The 22,051-nt window shown below is 39.9% G+C and overlaps 2 protein-coding genes across 8 annotated transcripts; one reads left to right on the top strand and one right to left on the bottom strand.

The window, feature by feature from the left end:
* Window positions 1-558: 558 nt before the first annotated feature.
* RMI1 (RecQ mediated genome instability 1) lies at window positions 559-4,856 on the bottom strand. 2 transcript variants are annotated; one of them, XM_080973725.1, is made up of 2 exons: window positions 4,743-4,856; window positions 559-2,965 (listed from the first exon to the last, which is right to left on the bottom strand). In XM_080973725.1, the coding sequence occupies exon 2, from the start codon at window positions 2,929-2,931 to the stop codon at window positions 1,207-1,209; it is 1,725 nt and encodes a 574-aa protein (XP_080829851.1). In that variant the 5' UTR covers window positions 2,932-2,965; window positions 4,743-4,856; the 3' UTR covers window positions 559-1,206. The 2 variants fall into 2 exon arrangements, with proteins under 2 accessions (XP_080829851.1, XP_080829850.1); XM_080973724.1 differs by lacking the exon at window positions 4,743-4,856 and adding an exon at window positions 4,408-4,532.
* On the top strand, window positions 4,594-21,938 carry HNRNPK (heterogeneous nuclear ribonucleoprotein K). 6 transcript variants are annotated; one of them, XM_080973727.1, is made up of 16 exons: window positions 4,594-4,734; window positions 6,897-6,960; window positions 7,064-7,136; window positions 7,942-8,039; window positions 8,689-8,745; window positions 10,027-10,070; window positions 10,953-11,025; window positions 11,974-12,087; window positions 14,902-15,030; window positions 15,219-15,520; window positions 15,833-15,887; window positions 17,653-17,703; window positions 19,465-19,486; window positions 19,566-19,648; window positions 19,955-20,124; window positions 20,864-21,938. In XM_080973727.1, exons 3-16 carry the CDS (start codon window positions 7,088-7,090, stop codon window positions 20,895-20,897), a joined length of 1,281 nt encoding a protein of 426 aa, XP_080829853.1. In that variant the 5' UTR covers window positions 4,594-4,734; window positions 6,897-6,960; window positions 7,064-7,087; the 3' UTR covers window positions 20,898-21,938. The 6 variants fall into 6 exon arrangements, with proteins under 6 accessions (XP_080829853.1, XP_080829855.1, XP_080829852.1 ...); XM_080973729.1 differs by having other exon boundaries at window positions 4,611-4,738; XM_080973726.1 differs by lacking the exon at window positions 4,594-4,734 and adding an exon at window positions 4,936-5,066.
* The last annotated feature ends 113 nt before the right edge of the window (window positions 21,939-22,051 follow it).

Raw genomic sequence — 22,051 nt, forward strand, 5'->3', positions numbered from 1 at the left:
CTGAGCTGTTTGACTAATCAGTGTTTATAAATAAGATCTGCTAAAGGCACATAAGTCCTAACACTGTTGCCACGAAGATTTTAACAACCTTAGCAAAGAGGGAGATCAGGTAGCAATGGTTTATCCTGTTAGTTCCTTCTGCTTTCTCTGCTCCTAGGGCAGTAGTGTCCAAACTTTTTTCTGAGAGGGCCAGATTTGATGAAGTGAAGGCCTGTGAGGGCCGACCAAAGTTCAAAGTTGTTGATTTTTTTTAGGATTGAAGTTGTTGAGGTTTTTTTAGGATTTTACCCCAGGAAATAAACTGCCACAGGGGCCATATTAAATTGACCAGCGAGCCAGATTAGGCCCCCAAAGTGGACTTTGAACATGCCTGTCCTAGGGGAACCAGACGGAAGAAAATAGGGCTCTTACACCTCGAATAGTTGTGTAGAAAAGGGAATTTCTATAGTTGCAGATTGTGCAAATTATACCCACTGAAATTAAAGGCACAGGAGCCTAGTCCTCTGTTCCAGGCTAGCTTGGTTGTCTTTTGTGTTTCAGCTCAAGACATTGGTCTACTAGGCTTACAAATAGTTTTATTTCAGGTTTTTCAAAATGAGTAAGATAGAAATGACATGATGCACAAATACCTTAAAAGTAGCAGAAAAACACATTGCAAATTGAACATTCTGACTTGCCCATCACAACAGTTTAAGCATCAATTTATTTTCAGAAAGCTTATAAAGTCTTAGAAATGAGCTCCGGTAATACTGGATTTTCACTTACAGTATTTCCAAAACCTTCAGTTATGTCCAACAGTGTCGCTTAGCTGATAGTAAGGCTCTCATCAACAGAACAGGAGGTAAGCAATTTTGAGTGATTCCCCCTCCCTCTTGCAGCCCCCACCACCTAAATCCACTCCAGAATTTTGAAGGACCCTCCAAGGCAGATGTGGGGTGAGAGCATAGCTGAATATTGCTTCACACTGTTATCACTGGCTATAACTCTTGTTTTTTCCTGATAGCATGAGAAAGTATTTTTGAAAAAACCAGCACAAACCTTTGTTAAAATAGACAAGTACCAATGAAAACATGCCACAGTACTGAAGTATTTTCCTATCCCACTGATTTTTTCTGAATTCAAGCACCCACAAAACGACATTTCACCTAATAACTAAATATGATTTGTCATTTAACAACTTTATGGGATCGCAAACAAGAGTTTTACTTAAATGCAGCATGTATTTAGGCGTTCTTTTAAATTACTGAAATCATTTGCATTAATGTCTTGCAAAACTATTACTGTTGCTTTTGTCTGAGAAGGGTTAAATTTGATGGTCATCAAACAACAGAGGTCTATTAGTGCTCGTTGGCAATTCTGTAAACCTTCCTTAATTCTGGGGCCTAGGACAGGATCTTTCTTTAGTTGTTTCATTTCAGGTGCTGAAAACCCGATCAAGCTTGTTAGAATCTCATCAGCAAAATCAACTTCTAAATAAGCTGTACCATCAGATATTTTTGCTGATAAACTTGAAAAGCCACCACTGCTTGTTAGATTTCTGGTAAGAGTTACTATAAATGCTCTAATTTTCAGAGTTGTAATAGCCTTGGGCTTGTTACTTAATAAAACTGATAAATATGTGAAGGGAAGGGCATTTAAATCAACTTTGTGGCACTTATTTTGTATTCTGCAAGTCTGTTCAGGTTGAGGATATTGTTGAAGTTCTACATTAATATCTGTTAGTCTACTGTTAGAATTATTGGAGGGCTTTTCATTGTTTTTCTCTTGTACCATCATATTTCCAAAACGGCCTTCCATGTTTTTGGTTCTCTGGGCATTATGTTTCATTAAAAAATCTCCTGTGCTTTCTTCATGTATATCACACACTATTGTTTCACCAGATTCCCCTTCTTTGATAAGGTAACTATTTATGCTAGGGCTTCTATTCAGAACCTGTATCTGTTCTTGCATGATCTCTTCTTCTAAAAGTAAATCATCCTCCAATGGAAACTCATCGAAATCTCCTTCCATGTTTCCCAGAACTGGAACACTTTGTTCTTCATTTTCTGCAATGAATGCTGCAGGGTCTTGCTGCAAGCCGCTTTCAGTCGTGGGAAGCAGAGATGTGGTGGAATTTAATCTGGTACTTCTGGTGGAGCATCTACTTTCAAAGGGGGCCTCATTTATCATTAATTCTTCATTTCCCCCAAGACTTGCCAGAAGCTCTTCATCAGAAGGGCCCACGTCATCAACAGGTATTGAAATGTCACATTCAGCAGCATTTGATTTTTCAGCATTAGGATTTCTGTCTTCTTCTCTAATAAGCCTAGCAAGAACTCTTTCCTCAGAGTTTTCCTCTACAAGGCTATCCACTTCACCCCCCAACAATCTTACATTTTCTGGTTTAAGCAAAAGAACACCTAAGCGATATGCAACTTTCCCCTGTATCATAACCTTTGTCCCTGGAGGAAGATTGCTATGGAGAACAGAAATAGGCTGGTATTCCATGCCCTGGATGTCATGTATGCCATCTGTCAGTTGCAGCATCAGCATTCGAGTAGGCTTTGCTTCCCAGGGCCTCAATGTTCCCTGTGTATTAGCAGTTATTTCCTCATTTACAGTATTTTTCTTTCTTATCCTTTGCAGTTGGGAATAAGCAGGCTGACTCACATCAACAAGTGAATCAATCTGTATGGAATAAAAGCTGTTCAATTCTCCCTTTGGATTGTTTGAAATGCAGTCAGGCAGAACTGGGTATTCGAGATCTCTGAGATCTGTAAGAAGCCACTGCTCAAAAACTTGCTTGTTAATAGAAGCCTGAGCCAAACTGCCACTGCCATTTTCTTGTTGAATCCAATCAATACATGCTTCTAGCCATGGTGCAGGAACCTTCACATGCCATGTAGATGAAAGCCAAGTTTCCACTCTTGCTGCCAGACCTGATGCAGTCATTTTCTTTTGAGGTGAAAGGAAAACTGTTAATGCCCTGGAATGAAACAAAATAGGTTTGCTGACTTAACCAAGTTTTTACTAAATGTCTGATTAAACAACCTATTGCCTGTGGAAACTCATGCAGCAAAATTTAACCAATCGCAACCTATCTGGTAAGCTAGCCAAGTAATTTGCCAGCTCTACCTGTTCATTTAGTGAAAGTAAGTTGTCCGTAGGTCAGCAACTGAGCAGCTAAAAGTCCCCCCCCCAAACTATCATATGATTACTACATTTACTGGACTAGAAAAAAACAGAGTTATGGTACCCAAAGACCATCTCTTTCTCACAATTTATTGCCAGGATTTTAGGAAGTGTCTATCAGCCCAGCCCTACGCATACTTTCCTCAGAATTTACTCCTTTAGTGCAGAACTATACTTCTCCAACACCCAATGCTAATTCTAGACAACAGAGATAGTTGGTTGGCCACTGTCATAATCCAGCACTGCAGAACAGAGAAGGAATGAAGAAGCAAGGGATAGAAAACGGAGAAGCAAAAGACAGAAAGAAGAGCAGGGCTTATGAAACCATCTGAATATGTATAGTTCTATCCTAAATATATTCTGATGTAACCCCAACTGAATTAAGGGGTTCGGGCCTATCAGCAAGACTGTGTGAAGCATTAGAGAAATCAATCCACAAAGCATTTACTTTGAGGTAGAGGCAGTCACTTAACTAAAATCACAGCAAGATGAATGATGTGTGAATGACCAGGTCACCGTGTGCACATGTGCAAATCTTATGCAAATAACTGAACCATGAACTGAAAATGCGCACAACAAAAATTTTAAAGGAACCAAAGCAATGGAAAATTGGGGTGGGGACATAAAAATTGTTGAAACGATGGACACGTTTTGTTGATTTGAAAACCCTTCCTAGCATTGTATTAGAAAGTAGAGGTTTTCTAACTTTTTTTAAAACTCTTTTTTTGCCTTCCACAGCAGTCTGGATTGCAGAAATTAAGCACATGAGGTGAAAGTTCCCCTCAGAGAATTAAAGGCTGATGGAGTTGTTTTTTGCAGGCTGTTGTTCCACAAATCATCTGAAAGGCAAGCTAAAGAAAGGTGGTGGTTGTCCCCCCCCCCCTTAGTTCCTTTTTGTTAACAAATTTGCGAGAATGGGCTAAATATTATTACAGGGGAGGTTCTCAGACCTCCGTGGCCTTTGCAGACTGCGATACGGATTCCCCACAGCCAACATTTCCATAAACGGATGAAGACTGCGCTACTTCCAACAAGCGAACATTTGATGACAGCGCAACTCTTTTTGTTTCCTAAGCTCAGCTATTTATTAATTATTAATTATTATTATTATTATTAAGAAAGCTTAGCCCATGGGGTGGGTCATCCTCTCATTCCGGCGCCCTCTCTCCTCCCGCTCCCCGGACTCCGCGGGACCCGAGAGGGGCTGCCCCTTTCCCCCGCCCTTCCGCGACTTACGTGAGAAGCGCTCGACTCGCGTCCTGCCGCCACACGCGGGTCCTCGGGAGCCCTCCGCCCTCCCCCGCTTTTGTTTTAAGCGCCAAAGCGAACTTCCCAGGCTCGCGAGAAGTCCGCCCCGCCGGCTACCCGGCGGGAGGACGAGACGGAGTTTGCGCCGGCGCCATTTTGTTTCGCTCCGTCTCTCTCGCTCCCTTTCCCCTCACGCGCGCGCGCGCGACCTCGGATCAGTTCCGTTCTCCTTGAAGCCCTTCGCCCCCTTGTCATTACCGTAACGAGATTCGGACTGATCGGACTGGTTTTTGTTTTGTAATATAGATCTTAAATGTAAGTACCAAGCAAGTATGTGAGCAGGGAAAATGGAAACGGCCGGGGGATAAGAGGACTGGGATGACGCCTCAGGCGCCCGGCCGGCCCAGAGCCCCGTTTGCGAGGTTGGCGCCGCGGCAGCCGCCACGGAGGGCGGGCCCCGACGGCACAGCGTGCCTCGCTTCGAGAAGGGCGGCGCCGTCAGCCAATAGGGGTGCGGCGGCGGGGCCGGCGAGCCAATAAGCGGGCGGCCGTGGCGTGTGTGAGTGTGTGCGCGCGCTACGGCTGCTTTCGGCTCTTTTCTCTCGCACTCCTTAGCGACGGATACGGCGGAGTTAGTGCGCTGCGCGGTAAGGAGCCGAGGGGGCTTTTTTCCCCCTCAGAGATTTGCCGTTTGCGCCCGTGGCGGTGGCGGGGTGTGTGTTTCAAAATATTTCCGTATGCTGGGTCTCCGCCGCGTCGGGCCTAGGAGGTTTTCGGGGCGCTTGTGCCTGAGGGGCGGGTGAGCCTGTGGGGGAGGGGCGACAGGCGGCCCCGCTAATGGCGGCGAGGGGGGGGGAAGGCCGTTTCGGCCGTTGCGCTACGTGGCGCCGCCCGCTCAGCGCCACGGCGTCCGCAGCCGCCCGGGGAAAGGGAGGCGGCGCGAGGAAACAAAGCTCCCCGGGTTTTGCAGCGGCGGCGGCTGCTGCAGAAATCATGGCGGCCGCGATGGGTGGAGAGGCGGCGGGAGGCGTTTCCTTCCCCTGTCGGAGCCCAGCAGCCCCGGCGCTCCCTGTAGGCTTTTCCCGCTTGAACGAAGCGAGGCGGCGCCGGGCCTCTTTTGTGTGTCTTCCCCGTCGGGCGGGTGGGCCCTTCGCTCGGGGCCGCCGCCGCGTGGCGTTACTCCTTCCGCTCCCGGCTCCTCCTCGCAGCTCGTGGTCGCCATTACAGCCGAAGCTGCTCTTGAGAGCCGCCATTTTTAGTCGCGTTGCTCTCCAGTAAAGGCAGATCAAGCTTATGCAACTAGAGGGAATCTTCCTTCGCTCCCCGCGCGACCCGTTTATTGGGGGTTTGTTAGCTTTATTTTGACGGGTTGTGACGAGGGTTGTTGCGGTTAAATTGGGCCCTCCTGAAGCCTCGAGGTCCCTGACGGAAGTACTTGAGTGTCTTGTGCTGTGGGCCGCCTTGTCCGCAGCGCGACGGGGAGGAGAACGGGGCAATCCTTTTTGTTGAAAGCTGTTTATGAGGGGTTTGTGACACCTTCCACCACCCCCTGCTCTCCACCTAGAGCCAGTGTTCATAGATCGTGTTCTTGCTTGGTGCTGCCTACCTGGTACAATAGCTCCTTCCCTCTTGCTAACACCGTTAAATCGCTTTAATTGAACTCTGCGTTATGGTAGATCCCGAAATCTGTTTGTATATTGGGATTGTATGTGTTGGGGTTTATCTTGTTTTCCTCAAATCAAATGACTTGCACCAAACACAAAGATGAAATAGTAAACCAAGGTGCAGTGGTAGTGAGGGGTTTTTGGTTTGTTTCGTTTTTTAAAGCAATAGCCAATTTATGGAAGTAAAGCCACTTCTTCCCAACGATCGCAACTATTTTCTGCAGTTTATCACACTTTGCAATTATTCATCAGTTGCAGTGCCATGAAAATGAATTCAGTTTCTTTCACTTTGGTATAGGAGTCCCTGGCTTATATTGATCTGTATTCACTGTTGCATTGCTTTAAGAAGAAATAACACCTTTCAAAAAATTCGATAAAGGGCATGTTTTTCATGTGAAAATAAGTTCTGAAGTTTTCTAGGATAGAAGTTGCAACTAGCAAAAAATTTGAAGGTGGCATTAATTAGCTGAGAAAACTAATCAGATCTGAGAAATCATTCAGAGGAATTGCTTTAGTTCCTGAAACTGAGAGAACTTGGCTTCAGTAAGAAAAGTGAACGGGCATTAGTGTTTTTTCCTGTAAAACTAGAGTGAAGTCAAGATTTTGCATGAGATGCAATTCATGACTGGGCTGCAAATAAAGATATTTGATATAGTATGAACTCTTAAACAATTCTTCAGAGAGATTAACTTAGGAGAAAAGAGGCATTGTTGGACAGACATTTGATATGTTTAATTTTTTTTTCTGTATTCTGGAATACTGAACTGTAAAATAATGAACAAGACCAAAATGGCTGTATGTTGCTTTTCATAGGCTGGCTGATCTTTGATCCCGCCCAGAACGTTTAAGGTTTGCTTGGCGAAGCTATATAATATTGGTAAGTGCTGGAAACCAAATGTCACTTCATTTCTTTAGCAAGCTGCAGAGTTGGCTGCTCTCTTCTAAGCACTTATGGGGTTTTATTTATTTTTATTTGACAGGTTGTATCTGCGAGGCTAAAAATAATGGAGACTGAACAGCAAGAAGAGACCTTCACTAATACAGAAACTAATGGTAAGCTATCTTGTATGTAATCAGAAATTACAGCTCTTATATGTGAAAGTAGTAACTGTATGGAATATCTGTCAAGGGTTCAGAATTTATAAATGCCATGTCCAGGCGTGAATAAAAATCTCGTTTACAATCTGCACTGCAGCCATCGTAGACAATGGATGTTGGTTTAATAAAAACCTAAATTAAATGCTGCAACCAGGTCCTATTCATTGGTCATTTTAACATGTGGATCGCTCAGATTTCTGAGGGCATTTGAATCGCCTGGGGGTTTTGATTTCCAGATGTTGTATGGGCTGAATACATTTCTAGTGTAGATACTTAAAATTATTACATAAATGATGAAAAAAACCTTGGTGTACTTAAAATGGTAACCATAGTGAGTTATTTTACATTCCATAATTGATAATCCCAATATAAGCACTTTGATGGGTTAGATGCTAATTGGTATTGTTACTGTTAATGTGACTAAAAAGCGTGACTTCACAAACATACAGACTTATAGTTGGGTTTTTTAGAGCTTTCAGTAGAAACGGACAATAAGGTCGCTTTGTTGTCTCTTCTATTGCACTTACTGTCTGGCTGTTCATTAAAGCTAAAAATAGTACTGAACAATATGGATTTGCCAAGCTTACTTTTATTAATGCTGTTAGGATAGTGATTGTTTATACCTAATTCACCTCGGCTTAAACTTTGAAATCCCCACATTTAAAAGACTCCTTATTCCATTTAATAAAATGACTTGTGCCCTACAGCTTGTAGAAGCTAAAAATTGGGATTGTTAATCCTCTGTTTTCTAAAATATTAGGCAAACGTCCAGCTGAAGATATTGAAGAGGAACAGGCCTTCAAAAGATCAAGGAACACGGATGAGATGGTGGAACTACGCATTCTGCTTCAGAGCAAAGTATGTTCTGTTACATAATTGCAAAAAAAGTTAATGAGTATGTGGTATTTTGTTGTAATAATTTTACTATCCACAGTTGAGGATGAATAGTGTTCAGAATAAAGAGAATACCTGATAATCAGTTTAAGCATACCAGGGGTTATATCACAGAACTCTTAACAGATTTCTGTTTGGAGAAACAGCAAAATGTTTCTGCCATGTGAGACAATAAACCTGATTTTAAGAAGGACCTGACATTTTTTAAAGAAAAGATTAAGCTGTATGACATACCTGCTTTTCTGAATTTTGGGGAACGGCAGCTCATTTGTAGGGTTGAAAGCTGGTTCCTAGTTAAGCATTACAATATTCTGTCATAACTTGTACCGTATTAAAACATATCATTAGTATTTAAATTTGAGCAAATCTGCATTAATTGTTTGAATTTATTTTTTATCAGGAAACCAAAGGCAAGTCTCTTATGTTTGCTATAATAACTTAAAGCTCTGTGTTTAGGTTGGATTTATTTGCCTTACCCACTTTTAAAAATCTATCTGAGAGGTTTACTAAAAGGAGTGTTAGTGTCAGCTTCCATGTCCAATCACAGCCTTATTATCATAATTGTATTTGTGAAAATCAATTTCAATTTTGACTCTTTTTTTTTTTTTTATAGAATGCTGGAGCAGTGATTGGCAAAGGTGGCAAAAACATTAAGGCACTTCGTACAGACGTGAGTATTTACAAGTTAAACACTAATAATTTTGCATAGCTATTGTGAAAATTTTATATAGGTGTCTAGTACAAGCCACTTGTATTGATTTTTAAAAAATCTTAAGTGTCAGGATATTCCATTCATATAATTAAAACACAGAATAATTCATATGGAAAAATTCCTGTCCCTTATTTTACAAAGCATTAAACTAAACTGTATTTCATTGCTTTGGCTTGCAATACCAGAGAGCTTAAGCTTCCAATTAAAATAATTCAAACCTGGATGGCCATTCTTTATCCAGCTATAGAATTAACTTTGCTTAAACAGTCTATCTCTTCAGGAGAGAAGTGTTCAGACTGGCATGATGCTATGTACAGAACCGTTTAGCTGCATTTAATCTGGAATGAATTTTTCATGAACATCACAGTAAATATACCTACCTTTTTATAGTGGGTTGACTCCTGTGAATAGACACTTTCAGTATTAAGTCTCAATAGTTAAACACTATGCTTTGTAAAAAGCAATTTTTTATATTGTGCATAGTCTTCAGTTTTTGAAAGTATGATATTGGTATTTAATGAAATATTTGGCACGATATCATTTCACATTGTGTTTGATATTTTCATTATATTGTAAAACGCCTGCAGAATGTTATAACTGTCAACTTTGGTTGCTAGATCTGAGGTATAAGAATGAACTTGGGTAGTAATCACATGTGCATTAACTGACCTTTCTGAAGCTAGTGTACTTAAAAATTCACCTGCCTAAATCTAGATTCCATACATATAATTCATGGATTAGTGGCTTTCCCAATTTTCCCAGGATTTCAGTAATCTGAATCTCTACAGATTTTGTGTCTACCCTCACGAGCCAGCCTGCTACTGCAACTTCTAATGTTAAAAGTAGTTTAGGCCAAGTAACTCATTTTTACGGTCCATAACTGTTAAGCCACAGTCAATGTAGCTATCCGTTATTGTGTTAGTCTTCAGAACAACTTAAGCTTGTTTCATTGAGAGTAATGAGTATAGTTTGTATTAAATTTAAATTTATTGCTTTTCCCCCTCTTCCCTCTCCTTGTTTTTTTGGCCATATATCTCTCCGTTGCCCATGTACTGGATCGACATGCCCCTGCGTTGCCCACCATGACGTTGGCCCATCCGCCCCTGAACGCCCATGTGAAAACCCTGGTTGGCTATGCCCAAAAATGTGCTCGTTGCCAAACGGGTGCCTTACTTGACAACTTCTGATTGAATGCCCATGCCCAATGCCAACATCCACGAACGCCAATGACCAATGCAGTACAATGCCAGTGTTTCAGTCCCAGACAGCAGTGGCCCCGAGCGGTATGTCCCAACAGTTTATGCCTCACTGCCTGATTAGAAAGAGAGAAATGTATATTATTACCTGCCTTTTATATAATTAAATAGTATCCCCTTAGACGGTGTATTGTTTTTTTTAAGTTTTCTGTCTTATTTTCCCCATTAAGTCTTTTTTGTCACTGAACTTTTACGTGAGTTGCCCACCCAACAATCCACTAATTTTATTTCAATGGAAGGAGCACAGCTTCAATTGTTGTATATTTGCTGCATTGTAAATCAGATTGTTTCAAAATAGTCTCTCGCTCTGCTCTGTCTTTGTGGTCCACCTTGCTCCCCCAGCATTGCCTGTTCATAATTTTTTCTGATGAAATGCTAACTCCTGGTTCACTCTCCTTCACTTCTCATTTGTGTTGTCTTTTTTGTCTTGCATTTGTATTCGTTTTCTTGCAGAGCCCATTAGTAACCTAATTTCTAACTGGTCTCATAACCCTATTCCAAATATAATGTTCACCACTTGCATATTCCCATGTTTCCTATGAGAAGGTGTGCCAGTTTAACAATGTAATAGTGAGAGTATCCTAAATTAGTGGTGGCGGGGAACATGAGTATTCACTCCTGCTTTCAGTTCTTCGTTAATTTCTTGTCCACTTAATCTGACTCCTTCCAAGAAACTCATTCTCTTATCTCCAAAACCTTATTTTAAACTTGTATCATTTATATTATTGGGCATAAACAAAGGTGCATGTGCTGTATCTTCAGTAAAAGGTTTACTTAAGTGGGGAATATTAACTCATAAGTTCAGCTCTGTAAAGTTGACTTATAACACATAAAATTATGAATACACAACTTATTTTACCTTTCCCCCTATCTTATTTGTGATACCTGATGCTTAATGCTATTTGACAGCATACTGAGTATAAGTGCAGATATCGAAACAATTGGAGAAATCTTGAAGAAAATTATCCCTACTTTGGAAGAGGTAAGTGTATTTGGGTGTATACATCTGAATGGTGAGCTTCAAATGCTCTTGTTTTCTGTCGCTAACTTGCCCTCTATTTAAAATACAGGTATATGTCCTAATTGGAGTGTCAGCAAGAGTTATTTGTGTATAGCACACCAAATAAAATTAAGTTTGAAATTTTAATGCACTGAGGCAGGCCATAGGTCCATGTAACTCAGTATTGTTTTGTATTTTGATTTTATTGTGTGAACCGCCTTGTCATCTCTGGGTGGTATATATATTCAGTTAATAATAATAAATCATCATTATCACCTTGTCTACACTGATAGCAGCTCTCCAAGGTTTAAGAGGGGACTTTGTCAGCCCTTTCTGAAGATGCCAAGGCTTGAACCTGGGAGCTTTTTATATACAAATTCTATCACTGAGCTGTGGCCCCTTATTTTCTTGGGGTGCATTATCAATAGCAAGGTCACTGTGTGTGGTCATAGACCTTGATAGTAGGGAGTGATTTTATTTTTCCTATATGCTGAATATTCCTTGACTTAAATAAAACCCACTAAGAATGGTAATCTCTGGCTGGGAAAGTATTTTAGGCTGGTCTACTTACATATGCACTCCTTCCAGTGAGATTTTCTACTTGGAACATTAGGAACACCCCCCCCCCCACTACAATATCACAGCTGTGTTTGAAACACCTTTTAGATTTTTAAAAGCAGCTGGCTGGACTGCATAAACTTGTGTTAGAGTAAAATCAGGCCTCTGAACTCTTGGATAATGGTACTGCTTTAACATTTAAATCGTAATATATAAACTGTTTGGAGAATGATGTCTGGATTTAGTGGGTGATAGGTACTGGAAGTTGGAAATCAGAAAAAGTAAAAGTATGGTACTGTACTGGGTAGTAAATGGGTACTTATTCATCTTACTGACTGTTTTTCTTATTCTTCACCCTGAATATGTCTATAGTATCAACATTACAAGGGAAGTGACTTCGACTGTGAGTTAAGGCTGTTGATTCACCAGAGTTTGGCTGGAGGAATTATTGGTGTCAAGGGTGCTAAAATCAAAGAACTCAGAGAGGTAACATAATTTTTGTCTTTTGATATAAGCATAGTTACCTTAAAAATAACTTTCTTGAAGATGATGTTCAGTTCATAGTTGTTACTAGTCATTGGGTGGCAAGAATGCCTCAACCTTACTAGAATTTATTCATCTTGTGCTGCTAAAGAATTAGAAACCCAAATATGTGATTAATTTACAAACAGAGTTTCCTTTCTGTAAAAGAAAGTGTAAAGAAAGAGATCAATTTTATTCTGGTGACAGTTTCTAATACTTCTGTAGTGTCTGAAGCTGTTTCTCATTGTACAGCTGAAATGGCTAGCGCAAAAGGTTTGTGAGTGCCTGATCCCCTGATGGAACTTGTACTCCAGAGATTCTAGAGAAACAATTTCTTAGCAGTTACTGCAAAGGTGGTGGTTTCCACATAATTTGTACACCGTAGTTGGAGGTTCACCAAAATCTGAGCCTGTGTAGTAGCGTCACTAAGTGTAAAAATGGAATACGAAATCTATAGAGTGAAAACATAGCCTAATAATTGTCAAGCACTTCACAGTGGTCTTTGTTAATCACATTTCACTCCTGGTATAAGGAACCAACTTGGGCTGCTGACAAAATAGCTCCTTAGAGATTCACTCAGTTTCTGGAGTGCAGGCCTCTCTATAAATTAGGGTTCCGAGGCTAAAAAGTCTGTCTTTGATTTGAGCGCTCATGGGGGAATACTGGGACAAATCCAACTACAGTGGTACCTCGGCTTCAGGTTACAGACGCTTCAGGCTACAGACTCTGCTAACCCAGAAATAGTGCCCCGGGTTAAGAATTTTGCTTCAGGATGAGAACAGAAATCATGTGGTGGCGGCGGGAGGCCCCATTAGCTAAAGTGGCCCCTCAGGTTAAGAACAATTTCAGGTTAAGAACGGACCTCCAGAACGAATTAAGTTCTTAACTCAAGCTACCACCGTAAACATGACTTGTATACAACTTACGAATGTGTTTAAAGTTCATGATAAAAGCAAGTAGGACTGCCACAAGTGTGCCTGCACAGTTTTGCTTAGCAGACCTTTTTATGACTGTTGAAGTGCTTTTGCAGCCTGGTGATCTTTCACTGGAAAATTTTGAACCTTTAGACCCATTGTGAAGACTTTCTTTTATTCATTTTATTAAGAAAGGACATTGTTTCATCTACTCTTAGAGGCAATAGTAAGACCAGTGTTGCAGAAGCTCGCTTGATCCCCAATTAATTAAATACTTAAAGTCAAACCATTTGCTAGCTGTGGTGGCTGAGCACTCAATTATTTAGACATTTAAAGACCAGGGTTTGGTGCTGGGACTTCTTTGGCTTCATCTTCTTTCTGCATCTTTGTAGGAGAGAAATTGAATGTGGCCCTGTTGAGTGTCTTGCACGCTTTGAGGTTATTGAGAATATTAAAAAATCACCACACTTTATTTCAACCCTGAGTTAGAGGTTTTTTGCAAGGGTTCCTTCTATTTTGTTGGGACATTAATGTACTTCTCGTTGTTGGCTCTTGTGGACTTCTGCCGGGGTTTGTTCTAACTAAAACTGCTGAAAAAGTTCATCTTGGATTTTGGAGCGGATTCATGATGGTCCGGCTCAATTTATTCTGAAACATTTGTGGCAATATTCCTTGAATCACTTAGCATAATGTAGCATGCTAGCATTACTTAGTAAATAGTAATACAGGCGTACCTTGGTTCTTGAACGCCTTGCTGCTTGAACATTTTGGTTCCCAAATACTGCAAACCTGGAAGTGAGTGTTCCAGTTTGCAAACCTTTTTTGGAAGCCAAACGTCTGACACAGCTTCTGTGGCTTCCAATTGAGTGCAGGAAGCTCCTACAGCCGATCCGAAGCTGCACCTTGGTTTTTGAACATTTTCGGAAGTCGAAAGGACTTCCTGAACAGATTCCGTTCAAGAACCAAGATACGACTATACTTAGCATGATGTCAGTAAAAAGTCCAATTTAGAAGAACAGGGTTTGTTGGTAGCCCCAGAAGTAGTTCAGGAAAACTGCTTTGTGATGTGGTCATGTTACACTTAAAAGAGCAGATACGGAGTGTTCCTATGTCCAGACCTCCTATATCAGGTGGAGTTGGTAGCCAGGAGTGTTTGTCTACTGACTTTGGCTAATGTACCAATGGTTTAAATGCCTGCTAAAGAAGGATTGTGCAGGCCCTAATACCTTCTTGACTGGACCACAGTAATGTGCGGGCTTTGGAGCTGCAGCAACTTGACAGCTTGGAAACTTTACTTGGTTGGTTAGATATGTCAGCTGACAGAAGCTTATAATAATTTGCTGGCGCTCTTCTGGCAATATTTTTCCCCCCAGACCAAATTTAAGCCCAGATATCAAGCTGTAATGCAGTTAATATATCATAAATGGTTAAATTTAAGGAATAACCTTTGGAGGGAGTATGTGACATGTGTAGCCCCTCATTTGGGTTTGATGTAAGTTGTGGAAGATGTAAGATGTGAAAAAGCATCAGTTCTGCTTTTAAATGCATTTTACAAATTTCTATTTTGAATTACAGAGGGAGGAATAGGGGTGGAACCATAAATCATTCCTGTATTGTTGAATTTTAAAGATATCAAACAGTGAAAAGTAGGTGAACCATAACTAGTGTAGTTATATGGTTTGTATGTACAAGCCATGAGAGTGCATTTTGAGAATGGAGTTGTCTTAGCTTCCAGTTTGTATTGTTTGTGCCGCTACTTGTTCAGCATACAAATCTCAAAAACAAGCTATGTTAAATAGTTTTCAGCTTTCTTATTGGTTAGAGTGGATTCTAAATAATTTTTTACTTAAAATTTTCTTGGCAGAACACTCAGACCACCATTAAGCTTTTCCAAGAATGCTGTCCTCATTCTTCTGACAGAGTGGTGCTAATTGGTGGAAAGCCTGATAGAGTTGTGGAATGCATCAAAATAATACTGGATCTTATATCAGAGGTAATTTAATCTTTACAATAATTTGTTTTCATACCCCCCACGCCTTTTTTGTGCAAAGATAGTTGCATTTTTTGCTTGAAATAAGTTATACATGTAACTTCAATAATTGGTAGTCTTTTAATATATGTGTTAAATTATAATTGTGGGAAATGTTCAGAAGACTAAAGTTGTTTTCCGTTTTTTATTAGTCACCAATCAAAGGACGTGCACAGCCTTATGATCCAAACTTTTATGATGAAACGTACGACTATGGTGGATTTACAATGATGTTTGATGACAGAAGGGGGCGTCCTGTGGGATTTCCAATGCGTGGCAGAGGAGGCTTTGATCGAATGCCTCCAGGTCGTGGTCGTCCAATGCCTCCACGAAGAGATTATGATGACATGAGCCCTCGCAGAGGACCTCCTCCCCCTCCTCCAGGCCGTGGTGGTAGAGGTGGCAGCAGAGCTCGCAATCTTCCTCTTCCTCCCCCTCCTCCTCCCAGAGGCGGGTACGTCAACATTGTAATGATTCCGAGTGCTTTTATAGAGCAGTATTGAGCTAACAGCTGCTTAGAGTAAGGTTTGTCCTTGGGGGAGAACATAGTAGTTAATAAATGGAACTGGATTTTATGTTTGTTTTAAGTGGGAGTGGGATGGATAGATTTATAAAACATGAATTTGTGACATATTAGTCTAAAAGTAAAAAAACCCTGATTGCTTTATCTTCACCAAATCAATTTGCTTATTTATGTATTTGACAATGTCTTTATGTGAGACTTTAACTTGTAAACACTCTAAATTATATCATTTGCTTTCTTAAGGGACCTTATGTCTTACGACCGAAGGGGCAGACCTGGTGATCGCTACGATGGAATGGTAAGTTATGTTCAATAGGAGTACTCCAAATACAGTTTTTCGGTAATTGGGTATCTTGAAAGCATTGTTTTATGTATGACTTAGGATATCAATGACCTTTTACAATTTTACCTTTCACAATTAACTTTCAGTTTTCTTTAAGAAAGTGTTCATGAATCTTGAGTATTTGGAGACTTTAATAGTATTGTAGTCCAAGTTTTTCTCTTCACTGGCACTTGTGTACTTAGAACAGAGCTTTGAAACTGTGTCATGACAGGTTAATGTGTTGGCTGCAGTCTGTAGGCTTTTCTGGGGCTGGAAAGGGGTTAGTTTAACCTCCAGTTTGCTAGTAAAACTGAATTACTGTATCACGAAATGATGCATGTCTAAAAAGTGTGTGGCCAGCATGAGAAGTTTGGAAAGCTCTGACTTACAGGATCTTAATCTTCAGGGTTAGGAACATGATTCTAATTGTGGGTCATCTTTTTCAAAATGAGTAACGGTTCTGATGAGGAAGAAATGTACTTTGACCAAGTTATTTTGGTCAGATTCATGTAGGGCTGTAGTTCCATAGTATTTTATGTTTGCAGTATGAAAGGAATATAAAGTTATATTTTACTGCTACCAGTTACCTGGGAAAAAGACCCATTGACTTCAGTAGGATTATATCTAGGTGGGCAGGTATAGAATTGCACTGCAAGGCTCTTAGCGTATACAAGATTTCAGCCTAATTTACTGTGTACAGAATGCTTGCTTTCCTGCATGCCTAAATCAGAATTTACACTTCCTTAGGAATTACCAGAGGGGAAATGAACTCAGTAACAGCCCATAACACAAGTTCATTGTATTACAGTATAAATTTTAATATACGTAGTAATATAGTACAAATTAAATCAAACCCCAAACTGTATTTTAACTTAAAACATGTAATAACTGTTTGATACATTGAACCAAGTCAGGCTTATTTATTTTATGTTACTTTATTTGGGGCGTTGTGAGAGAATTTATGTAGGTAATTGAAAAAATAAGAGCCTGTGATATATAAAGCAGTATCCAATATTGCGTGTGTACAGGGCCTGCCACTTACATGAGGGTTCAGCTCCTGGTGTCCATATGCAAAGGCAAAATCACGTAAACCCAGGAAACCCCCAGAACTACTCCCTCACCCACCCTGCACAATCATCCAAACTTGTACAGAGCAGCCCTGGCCTCTGCCTTGCTTACTGAGCTCTGGGAAGGCTGTGCAAGGCCCTGGCGGCATCCCCTAACCCTTGAACATCCTTCCCAGAGGCTGGTAAGCAGTGAGTTTTCCCTGCCCTTCTTTGATTTCTTTTTTGACTGTCTGCCCAAGGTCACAATTGTGTAAGTAAATTATGCATAAGTGGTGGCCACTGCACACTTCTCACCCAATGGGATTTTCCCTGCACCCCCCACCAAATCTCTAGGGATTCTCAACCTTTGTAACAGAATGGGGTGGTCTGCATGGGGAAGGTATGGAAAAAGGAGCATTCTCTGCATCTGATTGAAGTCAGTTCTGCTTGCATATGGACTTCACTCACGTTGCTTAAGAGCTGCACTTGGCTGCAGAATAATATAAATAGTGCATATGGAAATTGCCTTAAATTGTCACCTATCCAGCTTGTTTTGCATATATTCTAACATGCAAACTGGTTTATGCAGTCTGTATCACATAAATTTACAGGCACATAAGCTTTATGATTTATGAGTCTATAAAGTCCCAAATAACTTGTTTCAAATGTATTTTTTCTTTCTTCTCTTTGGCAAGATGATGCAATGTCATGTCAATGCTTGCGATGACATAGAAACGCCAGAAATGGTGAGTACACTAATTAAAAAGCCTGCTTTGATTGGTGTTCTTGATGGTAGGAGAGAGGCAATAAGGAATTGGTTTTGCGCATAAACTGCCATTGCTAAAAGCTTCCATTTGGGGGTTTGCTGGATTTTAAGCAAGTAATACTTTTAGCAACAACTTTCTCCTACATCTTCTCCTAGAAGCTTGTAGTTGAAATGGATATATTTAGATTAAACTCAAATACTTGCAGAGGCAAAGGAAACAGTTGCCTTAAGTATGGATGATGCAAAATTTCCCACCTACTGCTTAATTTGTACTGTGGAATTCCTTCTCATATACTCTTTCAATCCCAGAAATGTATAGTCAAGTAATATGGGATGAATGAAACATTAAAATACCTGAAGCAGTGATTTGAGTTCCTTATCTTAATGTCTCCTGAAATGTGTGTGCCTCTAAGTTGGCAACTGAAGACCTGAAAGATTCAAAAATGTTTTTTTCTCTTAATATGTTGTGTGTTTGATAGGCCTTAACTGAAAATGTTCAAAAACTTTTATAAACCTATGTGCGCACACCAACATGAAGAATGTATGCATACCCATGTGTATGCATAAGATGCTTAAGCTGGGTGGGGACAGAGGGAGAGCTTGCCAGTGCACCAGGAAGGCATTCCATCACATGTTAAATTAGCGGAGCTGAATTTGTAACATACTGTATTTTTTGCTCTATAAGACTCACTTTTTCCCTCCTAAAAAGTAAGGGGAAATGTGTGTGCATCTTATGGAGCGAAAAATACGGTACCTATGACTAGAACTGAGAATGTTTTGAGTGTTGATGGGAATGTAATTAACATTACTGTCTACCTTTTTTGTACAAGGTTGTCAGAATGTTAAATAGGGTTCAGGGGTAATAGACTATTATTGAGGGTTATATAGTTTAGTCATTATCTGGTATTGGAATATAAACATTTCCACTAGAATTGTTATCGCTGACTTTGCATGAATCATGCTGCATAAAATACGCCTGGTCAGTTACTGATTTGGTGTTCTGCATTGGAAAGTACAGTGGTACCTCAGGTTACAAACACTTCCAGTTGCAGACTCCGCTAAACTCAGGTTAAGAACTTAAACTCAGGATGAGAACAGAAATCACGCAGCAGCGGGAGGCCCCATGAGCTAAAGTGGTACCTCAGGTTAAGAACCGTTTCAGGTTAAGAACAGACCTCTGGAACAAATTAAGTTCGTAACCAGAGGTACCACTGTATTTTGAGATAGTTGAGATACCTAGAATCATTGGGGAAGGAGTTCCACAATGCTGGTGCTTTGGTGGTGAAAAGCTCTTGTTCTCTTTTGAAATCCAGAAATGCACAGATTTTACCTATGGGTTTATGGCAGAGGTCCAGTTATATATAGGTGGAGCTATATAGATATATATAAAGGTAAAGGGACCCCTGACCATTTGGTCCAGTCGTGACCGACTCTGGGGTTGCGGCACTCATCTTGCTTTATTGGCCGAGGGAGCCGGCGTACAGCTTCCGGGTCATGTGGCCAGCATGACTAAGCCGCTTCTGGCGAACCAGAGCAGCACACGGAAACGCCGTTTACCTTCCCGCCAGAGTGGTACCCATTTATCTACTTGCACTTTTGCGTGCTTTCGAACTGCTAGGTTGGCAGGAGATAGATATAGATACAGATAAAGATATCAGCTGTGTAGAATACTTTTGTTAGCTTCCATGTTACATGAAACAAAAGCTGCTAAGACTTTTTCTTTTTGTTTCCTTTTTGCTAGTTCGAGGGTGGATCAGGATATGGTAAGCTTTAATGCATGTGTACTATATACAATTTACTGTTCAGTCATTAAAAGAGCAAGATGCATACGTTTTAAATCAGACTATTCTTATGCAGGGGGTCGTGGCTCTTACGGTGATCTTGGTGGACCCATAATTACAACACAAGTAACAATACCCAAAGATGTAAGTATATTTCCTGTAGTTAAAATATTTTCAAATAAACCTTGTGACATACGTTTTTAAATTTTTGTGCAGTATGTTAGACTTACTGTTATCTTCAGTGTTATATGTTAAGCTTGTATTCTGCTTTGAAGGAAATGGGTTAAAAATTTCCTCCCCAACTTGTTATTGAACATACTATCCAGGAGTGCTGCCTAATAAATTGTCGTATTGTGTAATGGTATGTTTTTGTACTCTGGTAATAACTTTGTATGTTGTAATATTGCAATTACTAGCTGTTGGTAAAAAAAACCCTCACTTTTTTTCTAGCTGGCTGGTTCCATTATTGGAAAAGGAGGCCAGAGGATCAAACAGATACGCCATGAATCAGGAGCTTCAATCAAAATTGATGAACCCTTAGAGGGCTCAGAAGATCGGATAATAACTATCACAGGCACACAGGACCAGATTCAAAATGCACAGTATTTACTGCAAAACAGGCAAGTTGCATAGAACTGCAGCTGTAAACTAAATGTGTAAATCATTACTGAACTTTGTCTCTTGTATGGTATGCCTTTTTAAAGAAAGCTATTTTTAAAACAAAACACCTTTATGCTGGTAGTGTATACTAACTTCTGCACTTCGTAGTATGCCTTTCTCTTCTGTTTTCCATTCTTACTCTATGAAGACACCCTCAAAACTAATCTTGCTGGAAGTGACCTTAACCAAGCAGTCCTCATTTCTCTGGTGAAAACTGCTGCAAAAAACCTACTTGTAATCTATTACATAGAGCCTGTAGAAAATATAGAAGATTTCAGTGGATGTTGGTCTAGTTCTGTGTGGAAGACTAGTGATTTTGTTGTTTTTAGATAACCAAATCGACAACAAATCGCAGTCTGCCATATGGCACAGACCATGCCTCTACAGGACAAGTTGAAAACTATTGGTGCTGTTAATGCAGCATTTCACACCTCACTGGCATTGCTTCCTTTTCTGCCATGTATAACAGCTCTAGGTTGTACTTGCTTTATTTCCTCTAACATCAGCTGTCTAGTGAGCATTTTGCAATGTGTAACTTGTCTTTTTGAAAGTAGATAGCTACTAATTACAAACTGTAAAATTTTAACCAGTATGTATTGTCTAATATTTATAATTGTGTAAAATGTATTTGCAAATATTGATTCAAGTTGTTTGTTCAACCATTCTAATACATGCCTTTTTTTTTCTTTTTCCTTATAGTGTGAAGCAGTATGCAGATGTTGAAGGATTCTAATGCAAGATATTTTTTCTTTTTTATAGTGTGAAGCAGTATTCTGGAAAGTTTTTCTAAGACTAGTGAAGAACTGAAGGAGTCCTGCATCTTTTTTTTTTCTTAAATCTGCTTCTGTTTAAAAAGCCAACATTCCTCTGCTTCATAGGTGTTCTGCATTTGAGGTGTAGTGAATTTTTTTTGCTGTCACCAGATGTAATGTTTTTAGTTCTCTACATATAGGTGGGTGGGAGTGGGGTGGCTTGCAAAACTAACATTGGTATTTTGAAACAGCAGCAGAGAAGGTGGATTTTATTTTTGTTCTATGTTGGTTGTAAACTGTAATGTTTTTTCTGTCACTTGTGAACCATCTGCTTTATACCTTTTTTGTTTTGAAGAGGGAGAAGAGTACTGGTAGTTCACTTACCTATCCCTGGCATCCATTCAAAGCAGTGTGCAGAATGTAATGCTCTTTTGTAAGATGTTTTATGATTTTAAAAATAAATTTAGTGAACCAATTCTTGCAGTCATTTTTTAAATGCATACTTCTGTAGCTAAAATACACTCTCTACACCATTAATTGAGCTTGGCTTTTTCCCTATACCAGAGAAGCAGAACACCCAATTTCATTGTTTTGGCAAATTGGGAGTATTGATAATGCACTGACTCCAAAGTTTGATGTGTGAAGAAACTGAAAAATATTGAAACAGTTTTACGTTCTTGTTACTCCAAATGTATGCCCCTAATTATTGTACTGCAACTTGTTGGTTTGAATAAAATTTCACAAAACTTGGTTTGTCATGGAATAGCAATTAACTGTAGAGGCTGTTGGAATTTTAGTCATTTCTAGCATTGGCAATCTTGCCCATATCCAACTGTAACTTGTTTAAAATGTTTCTATTGTATAAAAACTGAATGACAAAACAATTGTATCTCACTGTTTGAGTTGCATAGAAAATGTGTGTGGAATCAAAAGAACCTGGATATTTTCATGTAAAAATCTCAGCATTTGTATTAATAGTTTACAGGTTTATTTGTCTCGAATAAACATTGTAATAACATCCAGCTGCATGTAACTTCGAGGTTTCAATATTTACTCTAGGTCTAATTCTCTACAGACTTAAAATATTTTCCTCTTTGTGTTTCACAATAAATTAAAAGATAAATTGAAATCTACC

The sequence above is a fragment of the Podarcis pityusensis genome (assembly GCF_964106645.2).
Source record: "Podarcis pityusensis genome assembly, chromosome: 11".
Lineage (NCBI taxonomy): Eukaryota > Metazoa > Chordata > Lepidosauria > Squamata > Lacertidae > Podarcis > Podarcis pityusensis.

Coding starts and splice junctions, on each gene's coding strand:
- RMI1 (XM_080973725.1), bottom strand. CDS start 2,931: ATGACTGCATCAGGTCTGGCAGCAAGAGTGGAAACTTGGCTTTCATCT.
- HNRNPK (XM_080973727.1), top strand. CDS start 7,088: ATGGAGACTGAACAGCAAGAAGAGACCTTCACTAATACAGAAACTAAT. Junction 12,088..14,901: donor AAATCAAAGAACTCAGAGAG/GTAACATAATTT, acceptor TTTTCTTGGCAG/AACACTCAGACCACCATTAA. Junction 15,888..17,652: donor GTGATCGCTACGATGGAATG/GTAAGTTATGTT, acceptor CTCTTTGGCAAG/ATGATGCAATGTCATGTCAA.